The sequence below is a fragment of the Otolemur garnettii genome, unplaced genomic scaffold, assembly GCF_000181295.1.
Source record: "Otolemur garnettii isolate 467f Iridium unplaced genomic scaffold, OtoGar3 scaffold00246, whole genome shotgun sequence".
Lineage (NCBI taxonomy): Eukaryota > Metazoa > Chordata > Mammalia > Primates > Galagidae > Otolemur > Otolemur garnettii.
Genome location: NW_003852641.1, coordinates 695,805 through 717,464, shown reverse-complemented (window position 1 = coordinate 717,464; position 21,660 = coordinate 695,805). Strand labels below are relative to the sequence as shown.

General features: G+C 33.5%; 1 protein-coding gene across 2 annotated transcripts in view; it reads right to left on the bottom strand.

The window, feature by feature from the left end:
• Positions 1-271: 271 nt before the first annotated feature.
• GRIK2 (glutamate ionotropic receptor kainate type subunit 2) overlaps positions 272-21,660 on the bottom strand; it is a 656,554-nt gene continuing 635,165 nt past the window's right edge. Inside the window, exons 13-15 of one of the 2 annotated variants that reach the window (XM_023508414.1) lie at positions 13,005-13,255; positions 2,992-3,126; positions 272-432 (exon numbers count right to left, since the gene is read on the bottom strand). In XM_023508414.1, the coding sequence (XP_023364182.1) occupies positions 3,007-3,126; positions 13,005-13,255 (371 nt within the window). In that variant the 3' untranslated portion in view covers positions 272-432; positions 2,992-3,006. Of the gene's footprint in view, positions 433-2,991; positions 3,127-4,476; positions 4,564-13,004; positions 13,256-21,660 lie in introns of both variants that reach the window. The other variant, XM_003802378.2, reaches the window with a different exon arrangement.

The window sequence follows — 21,660 nt, the reverse complement described above, 5'->3', positions numbered from 1 at the left end:
AAATGCGCGTGTAACATTCACTCAGAAGAAGGGAGGAACCCATGATAAACAGTGTAACCCCGTGTAATTTAGTTGATCCATGATGCTTGTAAATCAAGTCTGATCACTGCAACTGTTTAGATCACAAGAGTCTCTAGTTCATAGACACAGCGGCATGAGGTAACTCATTTTATTTTGCACAGGTTGCATATTTCCACAGGAAACATTCTCGCTAAATTGTTTGGAAAAAAGACGACAGTTTGTGCTTGGGTGTTTGGCCTCCCAGCTTCACGCCATGGTTTCTTTACCTGGCAACCTTCTGTCGTTAAATGTGTGCATGTTGATGACTTCTTCTGTTTTCACAATAACTGGGGCCTGTGGCTTATGTTTTAACCGACGCTGGCACTTCAGGGACATCCTCAGCTCTTCTACCATGGCACTACAGAAGGACCTCTGTGGGACAGCACAGACAGATTGAACGTTACCAAACAGATCAACTCCAAAGGTCCACAATCAATCTTAGTCATTTTCCACAGACTTGTCAATATCGCATCTTTGAAGATTTTAAGAAGTCACTATAAACATTATGACAAATTACTACAATTTGAATACACAACACATGAAAATTAAAATATTTTGTCAAAGTGGTCTAGTTAAAAGAAAATCTCCACCTGATTCTAAAATGAACTGTAATGTCTCTATTACACATATGTAGGATTATCTGATGACATTATGTAAAACTGAGTAGCACGAGATACAAAATCTGCTTTAACACTGAAATAAAAACATACACAAATCGATACCAGCAATCCACTCTTGATGTTAACAAGAAAGTAATGTGCTACTTTGCAGATCACAGCATGATATACGCAAACTTTATTCAAACATTTATTCTTCATTGTGTTTCTCTAAACAAAAATAGCACTCACACAGTAAGACATAAAAATATGGAAGACAGTATCTGCTATTTCATTGTATCATTCTTGTGATTATGCCTATAAAACATTAAGGGTGATTAGAAACAAATATGACTTAACCATGAGATGACAAATCATAGCATGTGAAATACCTACGAATAAATACTAACTTTTTGACAATAGCTTGATAATTGAGAACTGCTAATTATTCTATGGGGGGAAGAGCCTACACGTATTTTTTTGTAATTCCTATGTCACTGGAAATAGATTTGCTAGAAACTTTGTAAATCTCAGGCTCTTATCATAGCCTCTCAAAATTTACATTACAGTCATATATAGGAAATAAAAATTTCTTAGTCTCTCTCCCTACCTGATGGAGGCACGTGTGTCAGTTACATATAAATCAGATTCATGAACCGACTGCACATTGTAGCTGAAACTCAGAGAAAACAACCAAAAATGTAGACAAGTATCAAAAATTCACACCATTCTATAAAGTGATATGAAAAGGCAATGAAATAAACTAATCAAATATGCATGAGAAGACTTAATTGCATTTTAGTTGTTTTATTGATTATCAACTTAGGCTAACTGCAAGAGAATATAAGATAAAATAATATAATATAAATAAGTATCTTACTTTTGGGGGATACATATTTACAGTTGGATAGGAGGAAAAGTTTAAGAGATCTACTCTGCAGCATGTTAATGATGATATATTGTGTTCTTAAAAGTTGCTAAGAGAGTGGATATTGAATTTTCTCTCTACAAAAAAGATAACTGTGTGAGGTCATGTATTTGTTAATTATCTAGGTTTAAGCATTTCCACAATATGTGTGTGTGTGTATATATGTATATATGCTTCAAAACATCATAGTATATATGAAAAATACACATAATTTTATGTCAATTTAAAAATAAATTTGAAAAAATATTTGAAAAAATTAAAATTTAAAAAAATACTAAATATTCTATGATTGATACTCAAAATAAGACTCTGAATTAGTGAGACAGCTCTGTGTCAGAGAAACTGATTAGCAGCTCATACCTGTGACTTTGCAGAATATCCTGGCAGCCAGTACTGCGAATCGCACATGCTTCTACTACACTCTAGTCCATTTGTAGCTCTATCCTCATTTCTCTTTGATGGGTTCCTTACAACTTTTCCTTAGTGGTCTTTTTAACACTGAATCCACCCTGTTCCCCCTACAGGCTTACAATTACCAGGAAAATAGGATAATCTATTTTTAAAAAACATCCATTATCAATAGCATTTTCTTTTCTAGGAAAGAGGTCAAATTTAAATCTCCTATTTTTTCCCATCATGACTTAATGATTCCTGATCTGTCCTCTCTCCCTTCCCCCTCCTCCTTCTCTCTCTACACACCCTTTATTCTTGGGCCTGCATGACTGTCCTCCTTTGTGTCCCCTTGTTCTGGTACTCTGCTGAGTGCTTTTATGCTTTGCATCAACACAACTTTATCCTGTACATCAGGATGTGACAAGCTTTAACTTCATTAGGAAGTCCTTTCCAACCGACCAGGCCCATTATTTTCACTTGACTTTGAGTTAGCCTCTCAATATTTTGTACTCATTATTCTGTTTTTCTGTCTGGCCTCAGAGTCTTTCATGTATCACTCTCACTGAACTGTAGAGAGCGGAGATCAAGTTTTCACGGCACTGCTTCTACACACGCCATCTTTAAATGTTGACTGAATTAACAACAATCATTACATCTAACCCTAATACTTTAATTCCTCTTTAACACATTTTTATAATTCAGCTACTGAAAACACTTTTTCAGGTGGAGGAACTTAGCAGTATGTATTGTTATCTAATTAAATCAGGCAAAACTTTAGCACTTGTTTAATAACATTAAATTAATAAAACTATTAATTTATTAGCACTTGCAATGGATGGTGATTAAACACTGCTCATGAATTCTCCATTAACTCCAGAGTCACTGCCATGCATTATTTATTATGTGTTAAATTATACACTTCTGAAATTCATGAATCATACTTCTATTAAAGAATCTGTGTGGCCCCTGACAGGCAGCATGTGGACACAATGTTTCTTGTTGCTTAATACCTACTATTAGATGTACTTATTAAGAACATGATGATAATGATGATGAAGATGATGATGATGACAACATTGTAGAAATGGAAAAATCTGACTCCAAAATAGGGAGGAATACATAGTCTTGAGGTAACTTAGTCTTGGTTCTCTGTTGAAACATTTAACAGAAGAATTGATTAGATAATATGACAAGGTCAAAGTGTGATCCTGTTGACACTTAAAAATGTTATAGGATGTGAAAAACATTGAAATGTTTGAAATACAGATTCATGTAAAACTAATAAATATCCCAGCAATCTCTATTTTCAGTTATTTTGATTCTATTAGTTTCCAAACAGAAGATAAATATGAATTAATATTGTGTCTATACTAATAGTGAACTATGAAATGACTCAATTTTATTTCTAGTATGTTAAGGGGTACACTCTGTACTTAGTAACCTACCCTGCTTCAGACTATAAAAAGTATATATAAAACTATTTTAAAGTAATTTTATATAATATTAAATGCACAATATTGATAAAGTGAAATGTAGGTTAAAAAAATCCCTCAAAAGACCAGAAAGGTCTCAGGTGAATATATTTACAAATTTGGAAACTATCTCAATATTGTGAACATGTAACCAATAACTACCATTTTAAGTTTTATCTCATTTTACAAAGTCTTTAGAAAGTGAAAAATTTTAGTCCGTCAATCAATCCTTAATAAATCAGTGGTCTTGTTTATATAATGACAAGGTGCCTATTTTATTAATTTCCCCTAAATAGACTGAATTTTGCCAGTTCCTTTTTGATCTATCCATGGAAGTTTACCTGAAAAAAATAGTTTTATTTTCAGGTACTAACAGAGTCACCTGTGAAACAACAGGTTCACGTCTCACTTATAGAATAATCCTAACCCATTGTGTAACTTTAAAAACATTTCAATTTGAGAAAGATTTTAGAATATGGCAAATTAAAGGAATTTAATTTGCAAACACATATTCTTTCCTTTTTTTTTTTTTTTAGAGCGTTAGAGGGAAAATTCCCTATCTTGAAACTTTTATGAGTTTTGTGAAATATAGTCATTTCCCTGTGCTATGCATTGCCAAAAATTACTATGCATGAATTTTAAATAAAATGCGTACTTGTTATTTTGCAACAGAGAAAACTTATCTTTTATACTTCATATAATTGAAATTTACTTAAAATATGTTACTGGACTACAAAAGGCTTTTTTTTTTTTTTTGAAAACCCCAATGTACTTAAGAGGCATTTCCTAGGTTATGACAAAAAGAAGAAAAATAAAAGAAAGAAGGAAAGAAAGGGAGAAAAGAAGAGAGGAAAGGAGAGAGGGGGACAACTCTCTTACTTTTTAAATCACTTTTCCTTAGTAGTGGAAACCCATGCACTGTGTCATTAATAGTAAGCTCTTTGGAGTGAAAACAGCAATATAAATGATTCTCCACATTAATATAACAGACTACAAAAAGGAAAAAGAAAGTCACAAGGATACTAACCATTATTAAAAACCTCTTTTAGTAAGTTTCAAAAGTTTACTAAACAGTGTCTGGATGGTATGGTGGCACTAACCAAATAGAAGATTCCTGAAAATGAAAATTTAAATCTTTGAGCTGTTAGCACGTATAATTGCATTTAAATTTTTAAAATTCTTCATAAAATTCATTATATTGAATGAGGCACTCTGTATTTATACACCTTGAATTCCTTGAACAGTGAAGGTCTGTAAACCTTAAAAATCTGAACTGGGCCATATTCACATCGCTTATTTTACAGCTCTATTCTGTAGTTGGAGTATAATATGAAAACACATATATAATCCACATACAAATGTTTTTCAGAATGTTCAGTGATGTTGCAGCATCATTTATTCTTAATAGCTTCAGTTTCTATTTAGAAGACCCATTTATATGAGAATGCTATGTTGCAGCATTTGGAGAAGCACAGTTTTTTTGTTTTTTTTTTTAAATATATATATTAAAACCTAATTTTAACCATGCTCCCCATTGAACAATGACACATCTAAATTTCATTTTGAAGGTAAAACCATAATTTTTAGCCATGTATTTTAAAAAATGGTAACTGAAGAAAAATAGCCAGTTTCATTTTTTAAACTCTTAAGCTCAATGTTCCCCAGTTGGGCATAGGTATTCATTTACCACCTGAACACAAAACAATCATAAAATGTTATATGTTGCTATACTTCCAATACATATTTTTACAAAGAAAAAACTGTTTTATTTTTGCTTGTATATTCTTTGATAGTATAAAATTAACTAATGGTATTTTGGTATGATGATTTAACCAGGGTAATTTCTAACCATTTTTTGCTCATACATTAATTCCTTTTTAGGGCCCTACCAAACTATCTTTGAGCTGCTTCCATCACGTCTTCTACCACATTGCTCTGATATAGGGATGTACCTGAGCACATATCAACCCAACTGTTTTTGTGTTTGCCGTTTCAATTCCTTCTCAACTGATCATGGATATATAATCCATTCTGAGATGCTTTCTTGCTAGTTTTCAGCTCTCTAATTGCTTCTCGGCCTTTTGGCTAAGATCAAGTGTAGTTTTCAGCTCTCTTGGCCATTTGCTCAAGAATTATCAGTATGTAATGGAGACAATCAAAGCAGTCACTATGGTCAACAGAAGAAAATTATCCTACATTGGAAAATAAATAAACTAAATAATAACTAAAGCGGATTAAGCATGTACAGGGTGTAACATAGAATAGTCTACGTAATATTGGTATATTAAACAAAAAAGATCATTTGATGTGATCTGTTACCTAATTTTCTTTTGATTTATACCATTTTTAATTGGTGGTCTTTTAAAGATATCAAACTGCTAATGCTATGTATCAGAAGTCTGATCCACCTGAGGCTAAATGAATATACAGTGAAGCAATGAAAGATGAAAAATGGCTGGTTAAATCACTCATATTAACAAATACATGGTAACCTTGATCTGGATATTCAGTTTTAGAGCAGCTATCTTTTTGAAAAGTTCTATTATTTATATAAGTTATGCAGTAGTTAGAAGGGACTTTGTATGTAGGATCCCTGGCAATTGTATTGATTAATCACTGCAATTTTACAGCTAGAAAAACTAAAACCTAAACAGTCAAATTACATCTCTACTATAATGAATATAACTAGTATCAGAGCTGAAACAGGATCCCTATTATCTTGACTTCCATTCTGTGAATGCTTTATCATATTAACCTGCTTCATTAATAAGGATTTCATTCACAACTGAGAATTTTACCTGGACTCGACTCTTAGTAAATGTTAATTTGTTGAATACTAAATTATAAGCCAGACAGGAAAAATTAGGAGAAAAACGGAATACATATCTCTTTCAGTGAATTAAATGACAAAGCATTTTATGCTTTAGGCTGAATTATTTTACAATGACAAACATTTGCCAAGGATTAAAATATTCTCAGAAACGTTTATTCTTACAGTTGCCCAATATCTTCATATTGCATTTTGCAAATACAATGAGACAAAGAAAAATGGAACATCATTACACACTTTTATACTTCTTCTGTTTAAAGTAGAAAAATCAGTAAGTAAGGTCTGACCAGCCTCAACACCACTTTAGTCAATACAGTTGTCCAGATGCATATTAAGAAAAAGTAATATTAATCATCATAGTTTTGTTTATAGTTATAATGATGCAACTTAAAAAAATATATATATATATATAACATACTAATAGTTAACACTTAATGCCAGGAATGCTCCCTTTTCCTAAGATCCAGAAGTTTAAATGTATCAGCTTTATTAATAATGATAAAAATGGTGATTTTATAAAACTGGCTGTTTCTTATATGCCAGGTTTGTACAAAGAAAAAAACCCTCTCTGTATATTATGTACCTTAATTCTTAAAGGACTTTCCTTATGTATTGATAACCTTATACATTTATTTATTTAAAAAGAAGTTTTACTAAGCTAAGCAATTTTATCTAAGGCTAAACAAAGTTAAGTTATGGTTGCAAGTCTTTTTGATTCCAAAATTCTGTATCTAGGAAAGCGAAATAATTAAGACTACTTTTAATCAAAGTCCACAGTCTGTTGATATAATTCAAACCCCTAATCCACATATTTTCTCCGTGCAACTTCAAGGAAAAATAAAAACAGTTACATATTCTACCTCCATTTTGTACAGCATGGGATAGCGCAGTGTTAGACCAGGCATCTTTGACCTTGAAAAACATACTTGACCCTTGAGATATTGTAATCCCCATCTGCACATTGTGGATAATAATATTTGCAAGACTCTCAGGGTCGTTTTGTATTCAGAAGAGTCTTGTATTACATTTTAGAAAGTCTAAAGTCATTTATAATATTTAGGTACTAAAACACTCCCTGTCAAACTCTAATTTTAATTTCAAAAGTCCAATACGGGTTATCATAAACAAATGACCTGAAAATCCTTTAGCTGATTTAGGAGTAGATTAGTGAGTAGAATGGAGACTGGCACTTCATTTCAAAGTTCAGTATTTTATATTTACACTTGAAGCCATTTAAAAAGTCACATCCATTTAGTCCTTATATGTAGCACAAGGTCATTAATGGAAATTGAGACACTCTGCTTCCAGAAAAAGGCAGTGATACATTATAAGAACAATAAAAAATGGACTATGTGTCCAAAATTTACTTACAACTTTTAACTCTTCATGAACAACAAGCCTTACAGATATGTTTTTAACACTGAAATTATATTCAGCACTTTTAACTTCTGAAAAGTTAAATGAAATGAAAATCCCTTACATCAATTGTAATTACTGAAAAGTATAGATATTTTGTGAGGTGTAAATAGTCATTACTTGGCCTATTATAAATGTCGAAATATAACATTTACTGATAATTTATAATAATAATTTATAATTTATAATTGATTGCTTTCATTCCTTTCCCCTAACCAAAGAGTAGATTCTTTTTTTAAAACAGCATTGCTCCTGTTAAAACTGATTTTTCAACATTTTGAAAGAAATTTGTATATAGGGATCTGTGAGCAACTTGTTTTCATTCTTTCGTTTCCATGAAATATAGATTCAGTCAGCTTTGCAAAGTGCTGCCCTTACCAGTAATTTGTCACCTAGTACCCCTAGTCTTGCAGGCTGAAACTAAACTGCTCTAAATTACTTATCGTTGTCCAACGTTTCATTCATTTGTGCTTCTACTATTCGGATTTACAGTCATTTTGTTCTGTTATTCAACTATACATCAAGAACATTCTAGGTGCCCTCTAAAAGTCTTTTTTTAAAAATTGTTATTGACTGAAAAAAAGTCATTATTTAGAGACTGTCTTGGATAAGCTTTACCAATGTTCTGTATGAGAAAGGACTACATCAACTAAAGTAAACAATACAATACAGCTCCTAAAATATACTTCAACCATTCGTCAGTAAAGATAGAACAAAATACATGTCCAGGATGGGATACTTATCTCACAAACTTAGGATCTGAGCAGTAATTTGTATTTTTTAATTTCTGAGACGTATTTATCCATATTTCGTTCACACTTGAGTAAAAAAAGAAGGAAAATTTTTGGTTTTATCTTTTTTTCATGGAATGAAGCATTATAATTTATGTTCAAGACATTCAATAAAAACAACTCATACAGGCAAATCCATTTTAAATTACATGGGAAAGAAAATATTCCTCTATACAAGTCAAACAAGAAAAGATCAAACTGCATAAATTATGTTGTTGTTTTGGCTGAAAATCAAAAGTAGCCAAAATTATGTATATCCTTTAAAAGAGGACATATTCAAATACTTTTAAGATGAGTGATTTTAAACATAAATTAATAAAACTATAATGGCATAATAGTTTTATACAGATTAAAATTATTGTGATCACTTATAATTCATGCTTACAAAGCCAACATGTTATCGTATATATTACCAGGAGAAAAAGATTATTAATATTAAGCAGTTTGTTTCATAAGTAGGTCTTAGAAGAGAGAGAGAAAGACCTTTTAGTCTGAAATATACACTTAAAATGCAATGACCACTGTCTCAAATATATAACAGTTTCTTGGCTTACTCACTTAATAAAACTTAAGTAGCATATGTTTAAAATAAAAGAAAAGACAAGGCAAAAAATCATATAAAGTGCATACATTGATTAGTTACTTTTTCAGACATTCAAACAAGAAAACATTCTGAGTATTCACCTTAAGATTCTGAGTAAATCAAAAATAATGTATTCATAATGAATTAATATTAACATCATAAAGCCATTTTTACAAACATTATCAGACACCATCTTGTGGTTATCGGAAAGGAATGCAATTTACATTTTTTAAATTTACTAAGGTCCAGCTTTATATTCTGTTTATTTCCCTCACTTAGGATGATACATCTCTGGACTATTCTTAAATAGCAGATAACGTGGAAATGTAAGAAAGGTTACAGTCACCAAGAGCTGTTTGTTTTCATTAATATTTTACAGCCTATGTCTATGAAAGGCATTTTATTCCCATCTTTAACTTATAAAATTTATGATTATAATTTCATCATCATCATTGTTAGAGGTAAGATTTGAAATGGAAAGATGAAACATGAATTTGTTCAGAAAATTCATATTCATCCAAACTGTGTATATCATATCTGACAACGTACAAAGATTTAAAGAGTTCATTTGTTCTTTTAAAAAATACTGAATTAATGTGGACCAAAGGAAGAGGAAGGAAAAGGGTAGAGAGAAGAGGCAAGAGACAGAGCAAAATGGGGCTGGAATTGTGACCTATACATTCTGCTTCGCTTCAGTGTCCAAAAAACAATTCGCTGAAGATTTAGTTCTCAATAAACATTTATGGAATAAACAAGTAATTTCATAAATGTTTCCCTCACTTTTAAAATTAAAGAAATCTACGTCATGCATGGTAAATGAAAGTAAACAGAATTTCTCTATGTACTCATACATATCGTATGATAAAATCTTAATGTCTAATTTTAATACATTAGTTATACTAACAGCCATGTAGTTTAACCTTAGAGATCTTTTTCTCAAGAAAAATGAAAAAGAACTGAACCCAAGAATCTGATTTGTCCCAATGAATATAATGAATTATTTTCAATAAATCCATAATTATTTATCATTTTAATTTACATAGAAAAACATGTTTTTCTTTAGATAGACTTTTCAAAATAGGTTACTAGAATAAGTTTTATTACTAATTTAAATGACAGACAGATACGAAGCTACCAGCAGGCACCATGCAGGCCCCAAAGAATCTGACAGGGAGCGAGGCCCTGACTGACACATGGGAAGGATGATTACAAATACAATATTGTGCCAAGGGACAATGAGATGGGAGTAGGGGTTTACAAAGTAAAAGTATCTAGGTTTAATGCTGGAAATGATTTTGAAAAGAGCTAAATACCTTCTCAACTTCATCAAAAGTGGAGAAATATTTTTTATTTTATTTTATTCTGTTTTTAGGACAGAGTCTCACTCTATTGCCCCAGGCTAGAGTGCTATGGCCTCAGTCCAGCTGACAGCAATCTCAAACTCCTGGGTTCAATAGATCCACTTGCCTCAGCCTCCCAAGTAGCTGGGACTGTAGTTGGCTCCCGAAATGCCCAGCTAACTTTTTCTACTTTTAGTAGAGATGGGTCTTGCTTTTTTCAGGCTGGTCTTGAACTCATGAGCTCAAGGTATCCTCCCACTTTGGCCTACCAGAGTGCTAGGATTATAGGCATGGGCCATGGCACCTGGCCAGGAGGAATATTTGTACCTGAAACCAGTGAAGTAAAAAAGCAAGATATATGAATCACATATTTTTTCATGAAAATAGGAAATAAAAGCATACATTCAACTTATAGAAATAAGCTATCTACTGTGTGCAAACCCTATCTATTGATTAGGGGAAACTTCCTTATTTTAAATATCTAGTCTAAAATACTAGTGAGAGTTTGCAAAGCAGAAAAATTGGCAAAGTTAGCTCCAGTCAACAGGAAAGGTATGTCCTTGGGAAATTGCAAATAATTTAGTGTGGCAACAGTAAAGGTGAAATAAAATCGGAGAGAAGCAAAATATAAAACCACAACAGAGAACACAGTTTCTGAAGGGTCCCATCCGTTAATGGAGGGAAAGTGCCTTTCACTGTGAAAGCTATGTGGAAACTGTCGGAACTCACAGGGACTGCGACCACAGTCCTCACACAGTATCAACTCGCTTGTTTCTTTCTACTGTCATGTTAATGCTGTATCTGTTTCAGTTAAAAACGTATATTAATTTCATTTCTCCAGTTTTTAGAAGATCATATAGGTCCATACAGTGCCAACAGATCTAGTTGATATCTGAAAAACTCGACCAAACTTCTTATTCATAATAATAAAGAAGCAGGTTACGTTATACAATTAACTTCTCACACTTTTTTCTCTAAACAAAATGCTTGAAAAGAAAATTGTGATAGAGATTGAACAGGGCACAGAGAGATAGGAACAACCAAATATCACACATTGTCATTCATTTGTTTTATTTTAACACTGAGCTATAGATTAGAGAAAATCTTTACATATGGATGAGTTTGGGTTCCGAGAAGAAAACCCAAATTCCTTCCACAATTTTTGGACTTATATTAAACATTAACTAAATATAACATTTATTGACAATTTGAATGAAAATAGTAACTGATGAGTTCATATTTTCGTTCTTAGTCTTTGGGTTTAATTTTGAACCTCATTTTGACATCATAAAAAGAATTATAACACAGAAAGTATACTGAGGCGTAATCATCAGTCCATTCTCTGCGTTAAATAATGCAGTCAAGCAAAAATGTATAAATGTTGCATACAAAATTCTAATTTTAGGAAGGCTAAGGAATCATGCTATAAATTAAGACAAAGGAAGATTTTTATTTTGAGAAGAGTATAAAGGCAGAAGCATTTCAAAGAATATTAGCACAATATGCTCTGTATTCCTAAATAGTATTATTTTTAAAATATTATTGTTCTGCCTTTTGTATTTACAAATAAAAGTTCATAAGCCTTTTAAATATTAACTATTCTGTAATATCACTCTTCCACAATAGCTAAAGTTGTTTAAGAAATGAGTTTTATTAAAACCAAAAGAAAGAATTAAATGCAAAAGACTACAAAAATCTTAAAATTTTATGTGAAGACTTAAAAATGTTAGTTATTTCATGTCCAGACCCATAAATTTATAAACAAAAAGTATCGTGTACCATCTGAAAGTGGAATTTTTCTCCACTTGTTCTCATATCTATGGAAATGAGGTAATTTTTGTACTAGAAATGTAGAATCTGAAGGAGGCAACAATTTTTTCAAGATAAGAAAACAAAAACATTTATACAATTGACTAAATGTATTGAAATCCAAAGAAAAATTATTATAGTCTCAATAGTTTGGAGATTTATACTCATTCTTATAAAGACTCTGGCACAAGAAAGTAAAGAACTAATTAAAAATCACATTGAATGGTGGAAAATAATATTTTTACACATTCATTACGGTAGAGAATTAACTGCAATTTTCCAATGCAAACTGAGATTTTTTTCAAGCAGAAATTTGTGGGACTGTAAGATGTTCAAATAAAATTCTCCTTTACTTTCAACTTGAAACTAACCAGTAGTGTATCTTAAAACCTTTATTTTTATTTGCAAAGAAGCAGTTTTTCTTTCACACTACGGTTTCTTATTTTTGCCTCCTTAATTAACTGCATCCTTCCATTAAACCCACTGTAGTGAACCTCAGACAGTTTCTCTTTTCTCAGTGTGCTATGAGAGTAGATCATGAGAGTAGATCAGGAGCCATTTGTCCCGACGCTGGCTCCATTAAACACATTACAAGTCAGTCGAAAACCATCGTGGTGACCCTGAGTCCTTTTGTGTAATATATTTCACAAAATACAATTTTTTACACAATGAACGATTTAAGACAATAGTTCTAAGGATGACCTTTCGTTCAAAAGATCACAAATATTTTGATTTGTGTCTCATGATAACAAAAAAGATTTTAAATTGTAAAAAAGTGACATTTACCTTTTCCAATTGAGCGTTTTTTTTGGATTTGTATAAAAACTCTCCCACCGCCACAAACACTGAGAGCACTAGGCCGGCTGCCAGGACAATGAAGATGCCGCCGATGTTCTGAACCCCGAGGGCACTGGCCTCCTTGCTCTCCTCCTCGGGGCAGCCGTTGCCCCGCCACCACTTCTCCTTCATCATGTGGAGCTTGCCTTCCTCTTGCAGCTGCAGAATTGCTATGGTGATTTTGTCTCGATACGGAGAACCTAGGGAAATAGAGGGGATGTTAACTGTTGCAAGGAACCCAGAGTTTTATAAGGAGAGGTTACCAAGATGAGAGGAGGAGGGAGATTTTTCCAGCTGCTCCAAAGTGTGCCAATACTCAGGTTCAGAGAAGAACAAGTGGGGAAAGAGACCTAACATATAGTAAGATAAAATGGGTTTTATTTTTAAGAAAGAAAACATCTGGCTTAGCCCCCATAGCACAGTGATGATGGCGCCAGCCACACACACCAAGGCTGGTGGGTCTGAATCCAGCCCGGGCCAGCTAAACAAAAATAAGAACTGCAACCAAAAAATAGCCAGGCGTCCGAAGTCCCAGCAATTCGGGAGGCTGAGGCAAGAGAATCGCATACTGCATAATTTCCAAGAACTAAGTATACTGGGGGACTTTCTACTCCTCTGTTTCTTTCCTGTGCTCAGTTAACTAGTATTCTAATGTCAATGCTTGGTGTGCATTCTACATCTCAACCACCCCAGATCTCCAAGTAGCAACACAGCCCAAACTACTTTCTACCCCGTTCCTTCATTCACTGGATGCTCAAACTAAGTCATCTAATATGATTATTTAATTGACTGTATATAACCTGTTTTCCTAAATTGATTCCAAGCTTTTTGGAATAGAGGACATGTGTCTGCCTATCAATCTATCTGTCATTCACCCTTCCTCCCTCTGAATTCTCAATCATCTTCCACATAATAGGCTCTCAACAAAGTTTTGTATAATACCTGCCTGAAGGCATTCCTGACATTGTATAAGAGCAACAACTCAGTGCTTTGTGTTCCTATGATATGTAAGAAAACACCATAAGTTAAGGACATCTTGTTTGGCTGTTCAGTATTTATTAATTCACTACATCTAGCCTAGCCCCACCTAAAAAAAAATCACTTTTATCTGAATATCAGTTCTGATCAACCAGATATTTTCCCTGAACAATAAATATTTAATTGAGAGGGGGAAAATCTCCATGTTAAACAGAATGTTAGTTTACAAAATTCACCTTTCAATTAAAAACATAGCATCTGGTATAATTTTTATACGGATAGTTGTGAAAATGGCCACACCTGGCTAACGTAAAGATGTGCTTTCTTTTCTTGTAGTATAATTATAAGCAAGATTTTTGAAGGATAATTACCTAGGAAGTTTTTTTAAATACAGAAAATTTGTAATCCAGTATTTTATGCCAGTTCATTTCTCATTCGGCGCACTATTAGAAGAATATTATTTTATTGCCGACTCACCTTACTTACTCACTGGCCTGCACTGCCATGCTCATTCTACCATCTTCAAACACCATATTCTCCATTCCATTCTCAAGAACAAAACCAGCCACAAACAACAGACACCTGCTTTTCAGAAAATGACAGACACCTCTTGATTGGGGCCAGCGAAGCTTCCTATTTCCAGTACTGACTGTGAATATAAAACTTCCCCATTGCTAGCAAACCTCATATCCTTGATTTCCTGAACATAATAATGTACAATGTATATTTGGTTTGAATCACACCTACAAAGTTACTATACTTTACACTTCATTGTAAGGGTTTTCATATGATGAAATAATTCAGGAAATACAATCGATGACTGTTAAGTCACTGATATGTTTGCTTTTCCATTCTGTCATTGATTTAGTTTCAGTAGTTGTAAAAGGAACAATAATTCAACATGAATTATTACTTCTTTAGTACGTAACTTGAATGCTGCGTAAGAAGTGTTTCTACACAGATGCTAGTTGAAATGAACGATGAACTGAAATTTTATTTAGTTGAAAATCTCAAGGACACAGCGAGATTAAAAACTGAAAGTATCTTTCATCCTCCTGTGACATGAACAGCTATGCGCTTAGCTCTAATGAAGTGAACTGTCACTAATTAGATAGAGCTTCAGTTTTGCTGAAGTCCCAACTCCAGCCTCAATCTGTGTGCTGACAAGCCAAGTGCTGATGGCCCAGAATGTCAACCGAGAGAAGCTGAGAATTCACACGGCTGGGGTGCCTCCCAGAAAGAGGTGCCTTTTGTCAAAACGTCTCTAAATTTGATTAGAAAACACTGAGAAGATTATAAATGTTCTATTATAACATGTATTTTTGCTACAAAAGGCAAGGCTTAAACCCTTAAGGGGGCAATCATAAATGAATGAAGCAAAGTAGACAAAAATATTAGAAAAACGGCAACATCCAAAGTAGACAAATGCCTTTGGTTTTGGTTTCTAAAAATCCCTGTGAGAATTTCAGCACGAGGTGGCCATGTATTTTTACTTTTTATGAGAGCACATGAAATATTTTGTCTAAAATCCTCAGCATTTAAAATTTGGACAAATAGGCCTGGCACTGTGGCTCACACCTATAATCTCAGGTTTGAGAGGCTGGGAAGAGATGATAGCTTGAGGCCAGAACCTTGAGATGGGCCTGGGCAACATAGCCAGAACTGTTTCTACAAATATTAGAAAGTTAGCTAGACATGGGGGCCCATGCTTGTCATCCCACATGATCTGGAGGCTGAGGCAGGAGGACTATTGAGCCCATGAGTTGGAGGTATAGTGAGCAACCATTATTACCACTGTACCCTAATAGCCTGGGCAATGGAGCAAGACACTGCCTCCAAAAAAAAAAAAAAATTAAGCAAGTAAATCCTTAAAAAAACAATTCAGGATAAACCAAATACTTTTTAAACCCAAATTTAGCTTTCACCTAAAAGCTAAACAATTGATCTTTGGTTCTTATATTCTTGTTCTCAGTAGAACTTTCTTTGGTTTTTAAAAATGCATTCTTCATATTGACAGTAAGGAATTCTTACTTAAAAAATATCTAATACCAGATCCCAAAATATTCAATTTTCCTAGTAAAAAGTTCTACCTTACAGAAGAAGAAAAAAGACAGAGAGAGAAAGGAAAGAAGAAAGAAAGAACGAAAACACATATGTTTACTTTTACTATGTAGTGAAATGTCTTTTTTTTTTTTTTTTTTTGTAGAGACAGAGTCTCACTTTGTTGCCCTCCATAGAGTGCTGTAGCATCACTGCTCACAGCAACCTCCAGCTCTTGGGCGTAGGCAATTCTGTTGCCTCAGCCTCCCAAGTAGCTTGGACTACAGGCACTCGCCACAACGCCTGGCTATTTTTTGTAGTTTCGCCAGGCTGGGTTTGAACCACCTCATGGCCAGGTGAGCCACAGGCGCCGCCTAAGTAGTGAAATTTCTTGAAGCTCTAAAAGAATTTGCATAGGAGAGCTCAGAGGAGGCTTCGAGGCAGTTTCAATGACAGGGTGTGGATGGGTTTATAGAAAATACAAATGGGGCTCTTCAGAATATTAATAATATAGTTGTCAATATATGTTCCTATATGTTGATTTTTGATCTATTTTATGTAGAATTATGATTTCATGACAATCTTCTCCAAAACATGGATTAAGGCCCTTCAGGAGAATAAAACATGATTATTATAAACTATAAATCTCACAAAATATTCCAGACTTAACTTGCTGGGTTTATTCAATTGACTTAATTGCTTTCTTTCTCTTCCCTCTCCCTCTCTCTATCCATTCCTTTGTCTTTCCTTCCCTCTCTCTCTCTCTTTTTTTTTTTGCAGTTTTTGGCTGGGGACTGGGTTTGAACCACCACCTGTGGCATACGGGCCGGCGCCCCACTCCTTTGAGCCACAGATGCCGCCCACCCTCTTTCTCTTTTGTCTGTCCTGTCCTCTCTTTTCATTTATTTTTCTTTTGTCTTTTCCCTTCACCTCCCTTACTCCCTTCCTCCTCTTCTTTCCACCCCCTTCCCTGATCTTCCTTCTTCTCTCCTCTCACCTTTCTTCCCCTTTTCTCCTCTTCTTTCCTTTACATTCCACCATTCTAAGAACCTTACTTGCAGAATGGAACGTACATGCAGCTTTACGTACTTAATTCTAAAGTTTAAGTCTACTAAATACAATTTACTGATTTGGTCATCCTATGGTCTTTTAACTATTCTATAAACTCATAATTTTTACACCAATATTTTCCTTTATCTTATTTTGATACATCTAGATAATACAGAAATGATAAAGTAAATGGTATCATCATTACATTTAATTTGAGGGAAGGCTTCTTACTTGATAAATAACTTTTCTTTAAAAGTTGCACAGCAAATTCGTGTCTAATACCAACATGCTTTGATGAAATATGCTGAAATCACATTATCTAGACTCTGGTAGTCTGTCATCTAGCCCACCAAATGTTGATGCAAATCAAGGTTCTTTATGCTTTAATCAATGACAAAGGTCAAAAACAAAATAATTCTTGCTTTCTGTTAATATCTCCCTCTAAAACATATTACAACAATATTTCCCAAACTTGATTTTCTCACACACTTCCCTTTTTCAGAAATACATACCTGTTTAATTTTTAGAGGATTCCTCAGTCAAATAATCATGAATAATACTCTATGACAAGCCAAGTGTATCTCTTACAAATTCACATTATACATTAGCAAAATATACATGTCCACTTATCCATTAAAGGACAAAACTGGTAAAAGTAAAACCAAACTTGTTTAGAATGTTTATATTTATCTTTAGAGGAAAATGTATTCCTTCATATCTCTTAATGTCTCCATCAATTCTAACTTCAATTTGTACTGTGTTATTAACAATAATTACTACTTATTGTAAAGCGATACCCTAGATAACAATAATTAATACTATTACTACACTCCTTCATGCACTCACAAAATGTTGTTCCTTGTAGATCTCTCTGCCTGTCCAGTCTATGTACCCGTCTCTCTGTTGTTGAACTTGTATCATGAAATTACAGCTCGTTACATTTTTTGTAGAAGCTTCCCTTTCTCCTGCACCTATGCCCCATGAAGTATCATCTCGTAACAATTCACATTACACTTCTTGTATTGAAACACATCTCCACTACTGGCTTTCAAGTCTCTTTGCAAGAAAATTAGGGGAAACAGGAATTATAAGAATTATTGACATATATTTGTATGCCAAAATTGATGAAACCAATTTTTGAAAAACATATTAATGTAGCTTTTTTCCTTTCCAAAGGCAACCAAATCTTTAAACATTTTGTTAAAATTCTAAGAGGATTACTGGGTATTGCTTTTTTTTTGAGACAGAGCCTCAAGCTGTCACCCTGGGTAGAGTGCTGTGGCATCATAGCTCACAACAACCTCCAACTCCTGGGCTCAAGTGAGTCTCCTGCCTTAGCCTCCCAAGTAGCTGGGACCACAGACAGCTGCCACAATGCCCAGCTATTTTTTGGTTGCAGCCGTAATTGTTGTTTGTTGGGCCCGGGCTGGATTCAAACTCACCACCTTAGGTGTACGTGGCTGGCGCCTTAGCCACTTGAGCCACAGGCACCGAGCCGATATTGCTATTTTTCATAACGACAAATCCACTTTGGCTACTTTCCAAAGGACATTTTATTCTTTTATATTTTTTAGATATTCAGTTACCATGATAATATTATGTGCCATGTATGACCTAGAATTAGGTATCAGTCTGGTACTAGCTGCTTCCTTTGGGTCTGAGAAGATATTATTTGAAGTAGACTGCTAAGAAATTGAGGTTTCCTTCAGCTTGTCATTACTCCAAGATGATGCTCATTCTCTGAAGAATACTAATTTACATTTCCTGTGGGTATGTGAGTATACCATAATCTTTAGGCATATAACATTCCAGGGATTTCCCAAAGGGAAAAGTCCCTTTAATTATTAATTTCCCCTTAATTATGCCTCTTTTTTAATTTAGCCTGATAAGTGTTTCCAAGCCGTATAACTAAAAACTTGAACACTTTTAAACGTTAACTTTGCACCCGACTACCTGCAGGGGTAATCAAGCATCCATTACTCAAGTTCAGTATTTTCTTGTTAATTTTCTATTTGGTGTTGTTTTATCCACTGCTAAAAGTTGGGTATTGAAAATCTTCACTATTATTTTGTTGCTATTTCTTCTTTTATGTCTATTAATATTTACTTTACATATTTTAGTGATTCAAAGTTAAATGTATATATATATTTCTAATTGTTAAATCCTCTTAATATATTTATCTTTGTGTCATGAAATAATGATCTTCTTTGTCCCTTGTAATTTTTTTTTTTTTTAGGGTAACAAAGAGAGATTTTGTTTAGGAAAAACAAAGAGAAAGCTTAGAGCACTTCAAAAGAGATTTGAAAGTGGGTCCCCCCCATGAAGAAGAAAAGGTGAGAGAGACCCCGAGTGACTGTTTTTAATCTGAAAGTCTAGGTATCGCCACCCGTGCTCACTTTGGTTGTCACTGACGTGGAATATCTTCTATTCCTTCACTTTCAGCCTATGTTTACCCTTAAAGCTAAATATGGGTGATCTCCATCTTTCCTTAGGGCTGCATAGTATTCCATGGTGTACATATGCTACAGTTTATTGATCCATTTGTGGATTGATGGGCACTTGGGCTTCCATGACCTGGCAATTATGAATCGGGCTGCAGTAAACATTCTGATACAAATATCTTTATTGTAATGTGGTTTTTGATCTTCTGAGTATATACCTAATAAAGGAATTGTAGGATCGAATGGCAGGTCAATTTTTAGTTCTCTAAATGTTCTCCAGATGTCTTTCCAAAAGGAACGTATTAGTTTGCATTCCCACCAGCAGTGTAGAAGTGTTCCCTTTTCTCCACATCCACATCAGCAACTCTGGTTTTGAGATTTTGTGATATGGGCTAATCTTACTGGTCTGTTTAACAAGGATACAAGTGAACTTTTCTAGAACTAGAGTATAAATGTTTTAACACAATAACTAAGTAAATGACACAAAGTCTATGTTAACCAGTTTGATGAAAATATTTCAAATTGTATATGAAAACACTACACTGTACCCCATGTTTGCATTAATGTATACAGCTATCATTTAATAATAAAACTAAAGCTAAATATGAGTCTTTTGTAGAGAGAATACAGTTTGATTATATATTTGGCATACAAATATATTATTTTTCATAAAGTCTTTTTATTGAAGAGTTTAATTTATTTACATTCAATGTTATTCTTGCCGCGTTGTTCATTGGTTTTTGGTTCCTGTGTATTATTTTTACTTTACTTTGCATTTCCTTGCTGACATATGAGGTAGAGCACATTTTATAAGCTCTCCTGATAGTTGTATATCTGTTTTGGTGAGGTATCTGTTAAGATCTTTGGTCTGCTCTTAAGTTGTGTCACTTGTTTTATTTTTATTGAGTTTTAAGATTTCTTTGAACACTTTAGATAAGAATTATTTATCAGATACGTCTTTTACAAATATGTTTGGCTCTCTCGATACTTCATGATTTTTAAACTTTTATTAGTTTGGTTGAACATTCTCTAACATGTGAAAAAGAAGGGTAAATGTTATCAGCCCATAATTAAAAAGCCAATTGTTTTCATCGAATATGATGTATTTCAAAAGTGTTAGTTAAAAGTGATTGATGAAGTAGACGTGTCATATTTTTGGAGTACTAAATCATAAAACTGATGCAAAGTATAAAAATAGAAATAATTTTAACCCATAAACCCTGCCTTCCTTATGATTTGGGCAACTGTACCATAATCATTTGAATAACAGCAGAAATGAGTATGTCAGAAAGAATTTCTTTACCATGATATTTCTGTTTCAAATCTAATGTCAACTTTTTATAAATGAATTATAGACGTTGAATCATCTTAAGTAAAATCGTCGTCCTAATTAATCATAAAGAACCCATAAATTAAGAGAAAGTAACTGTTTTCAAGAAAGTAAATCGCCAGGCCCGTAAGGTAGAGCTCAGATCCTATTTCCAATTTGGTCTGGCTGCTATGGTCGTCACTGAACTCCACCTCTCTTTGTCCCTGCACTAAATAGACCATTTGTTTGTGTTCCATATTGTAGTTTCTCTATTCTGTGTTAAATTTGTTTTCTCATATCTGTCTCCTAATATTTATATGTTCTTTTCATTATTTTACACAGTTTGAAGAACAACAGAATTCTTACAGATTGACCAAATGCAAAGGATGTATACATACCTTTAGAGATAACTCTTCTTTCAATATTCCTTGGGTTATATTTACTAAACACCCAAGACATTTGGAAAGGGGATATCATTTTACTTATTTTGATAATTCCCTATAGTAGGAATTTACTCAACTTTATAAAGCAAATATAAATTTCTTTTCACAAAATGATGGCTGACTACAATGTACTGATTGGATGATGATAAAACCCTAGTTACGTTTCATTAGAAAAAGACCATTTATTGGTTAACAGTTAGAAACCATGTAACACCTAGTTTTTCTACAATATATTCACTATTTCTGAATATATAAAGAATAGATAGTTTTAGAAAGTTACAAATAACTTAAAGACCACTAATACATTCTTTAATATATACCTTTAAAACTCTTTATGGTGGCTC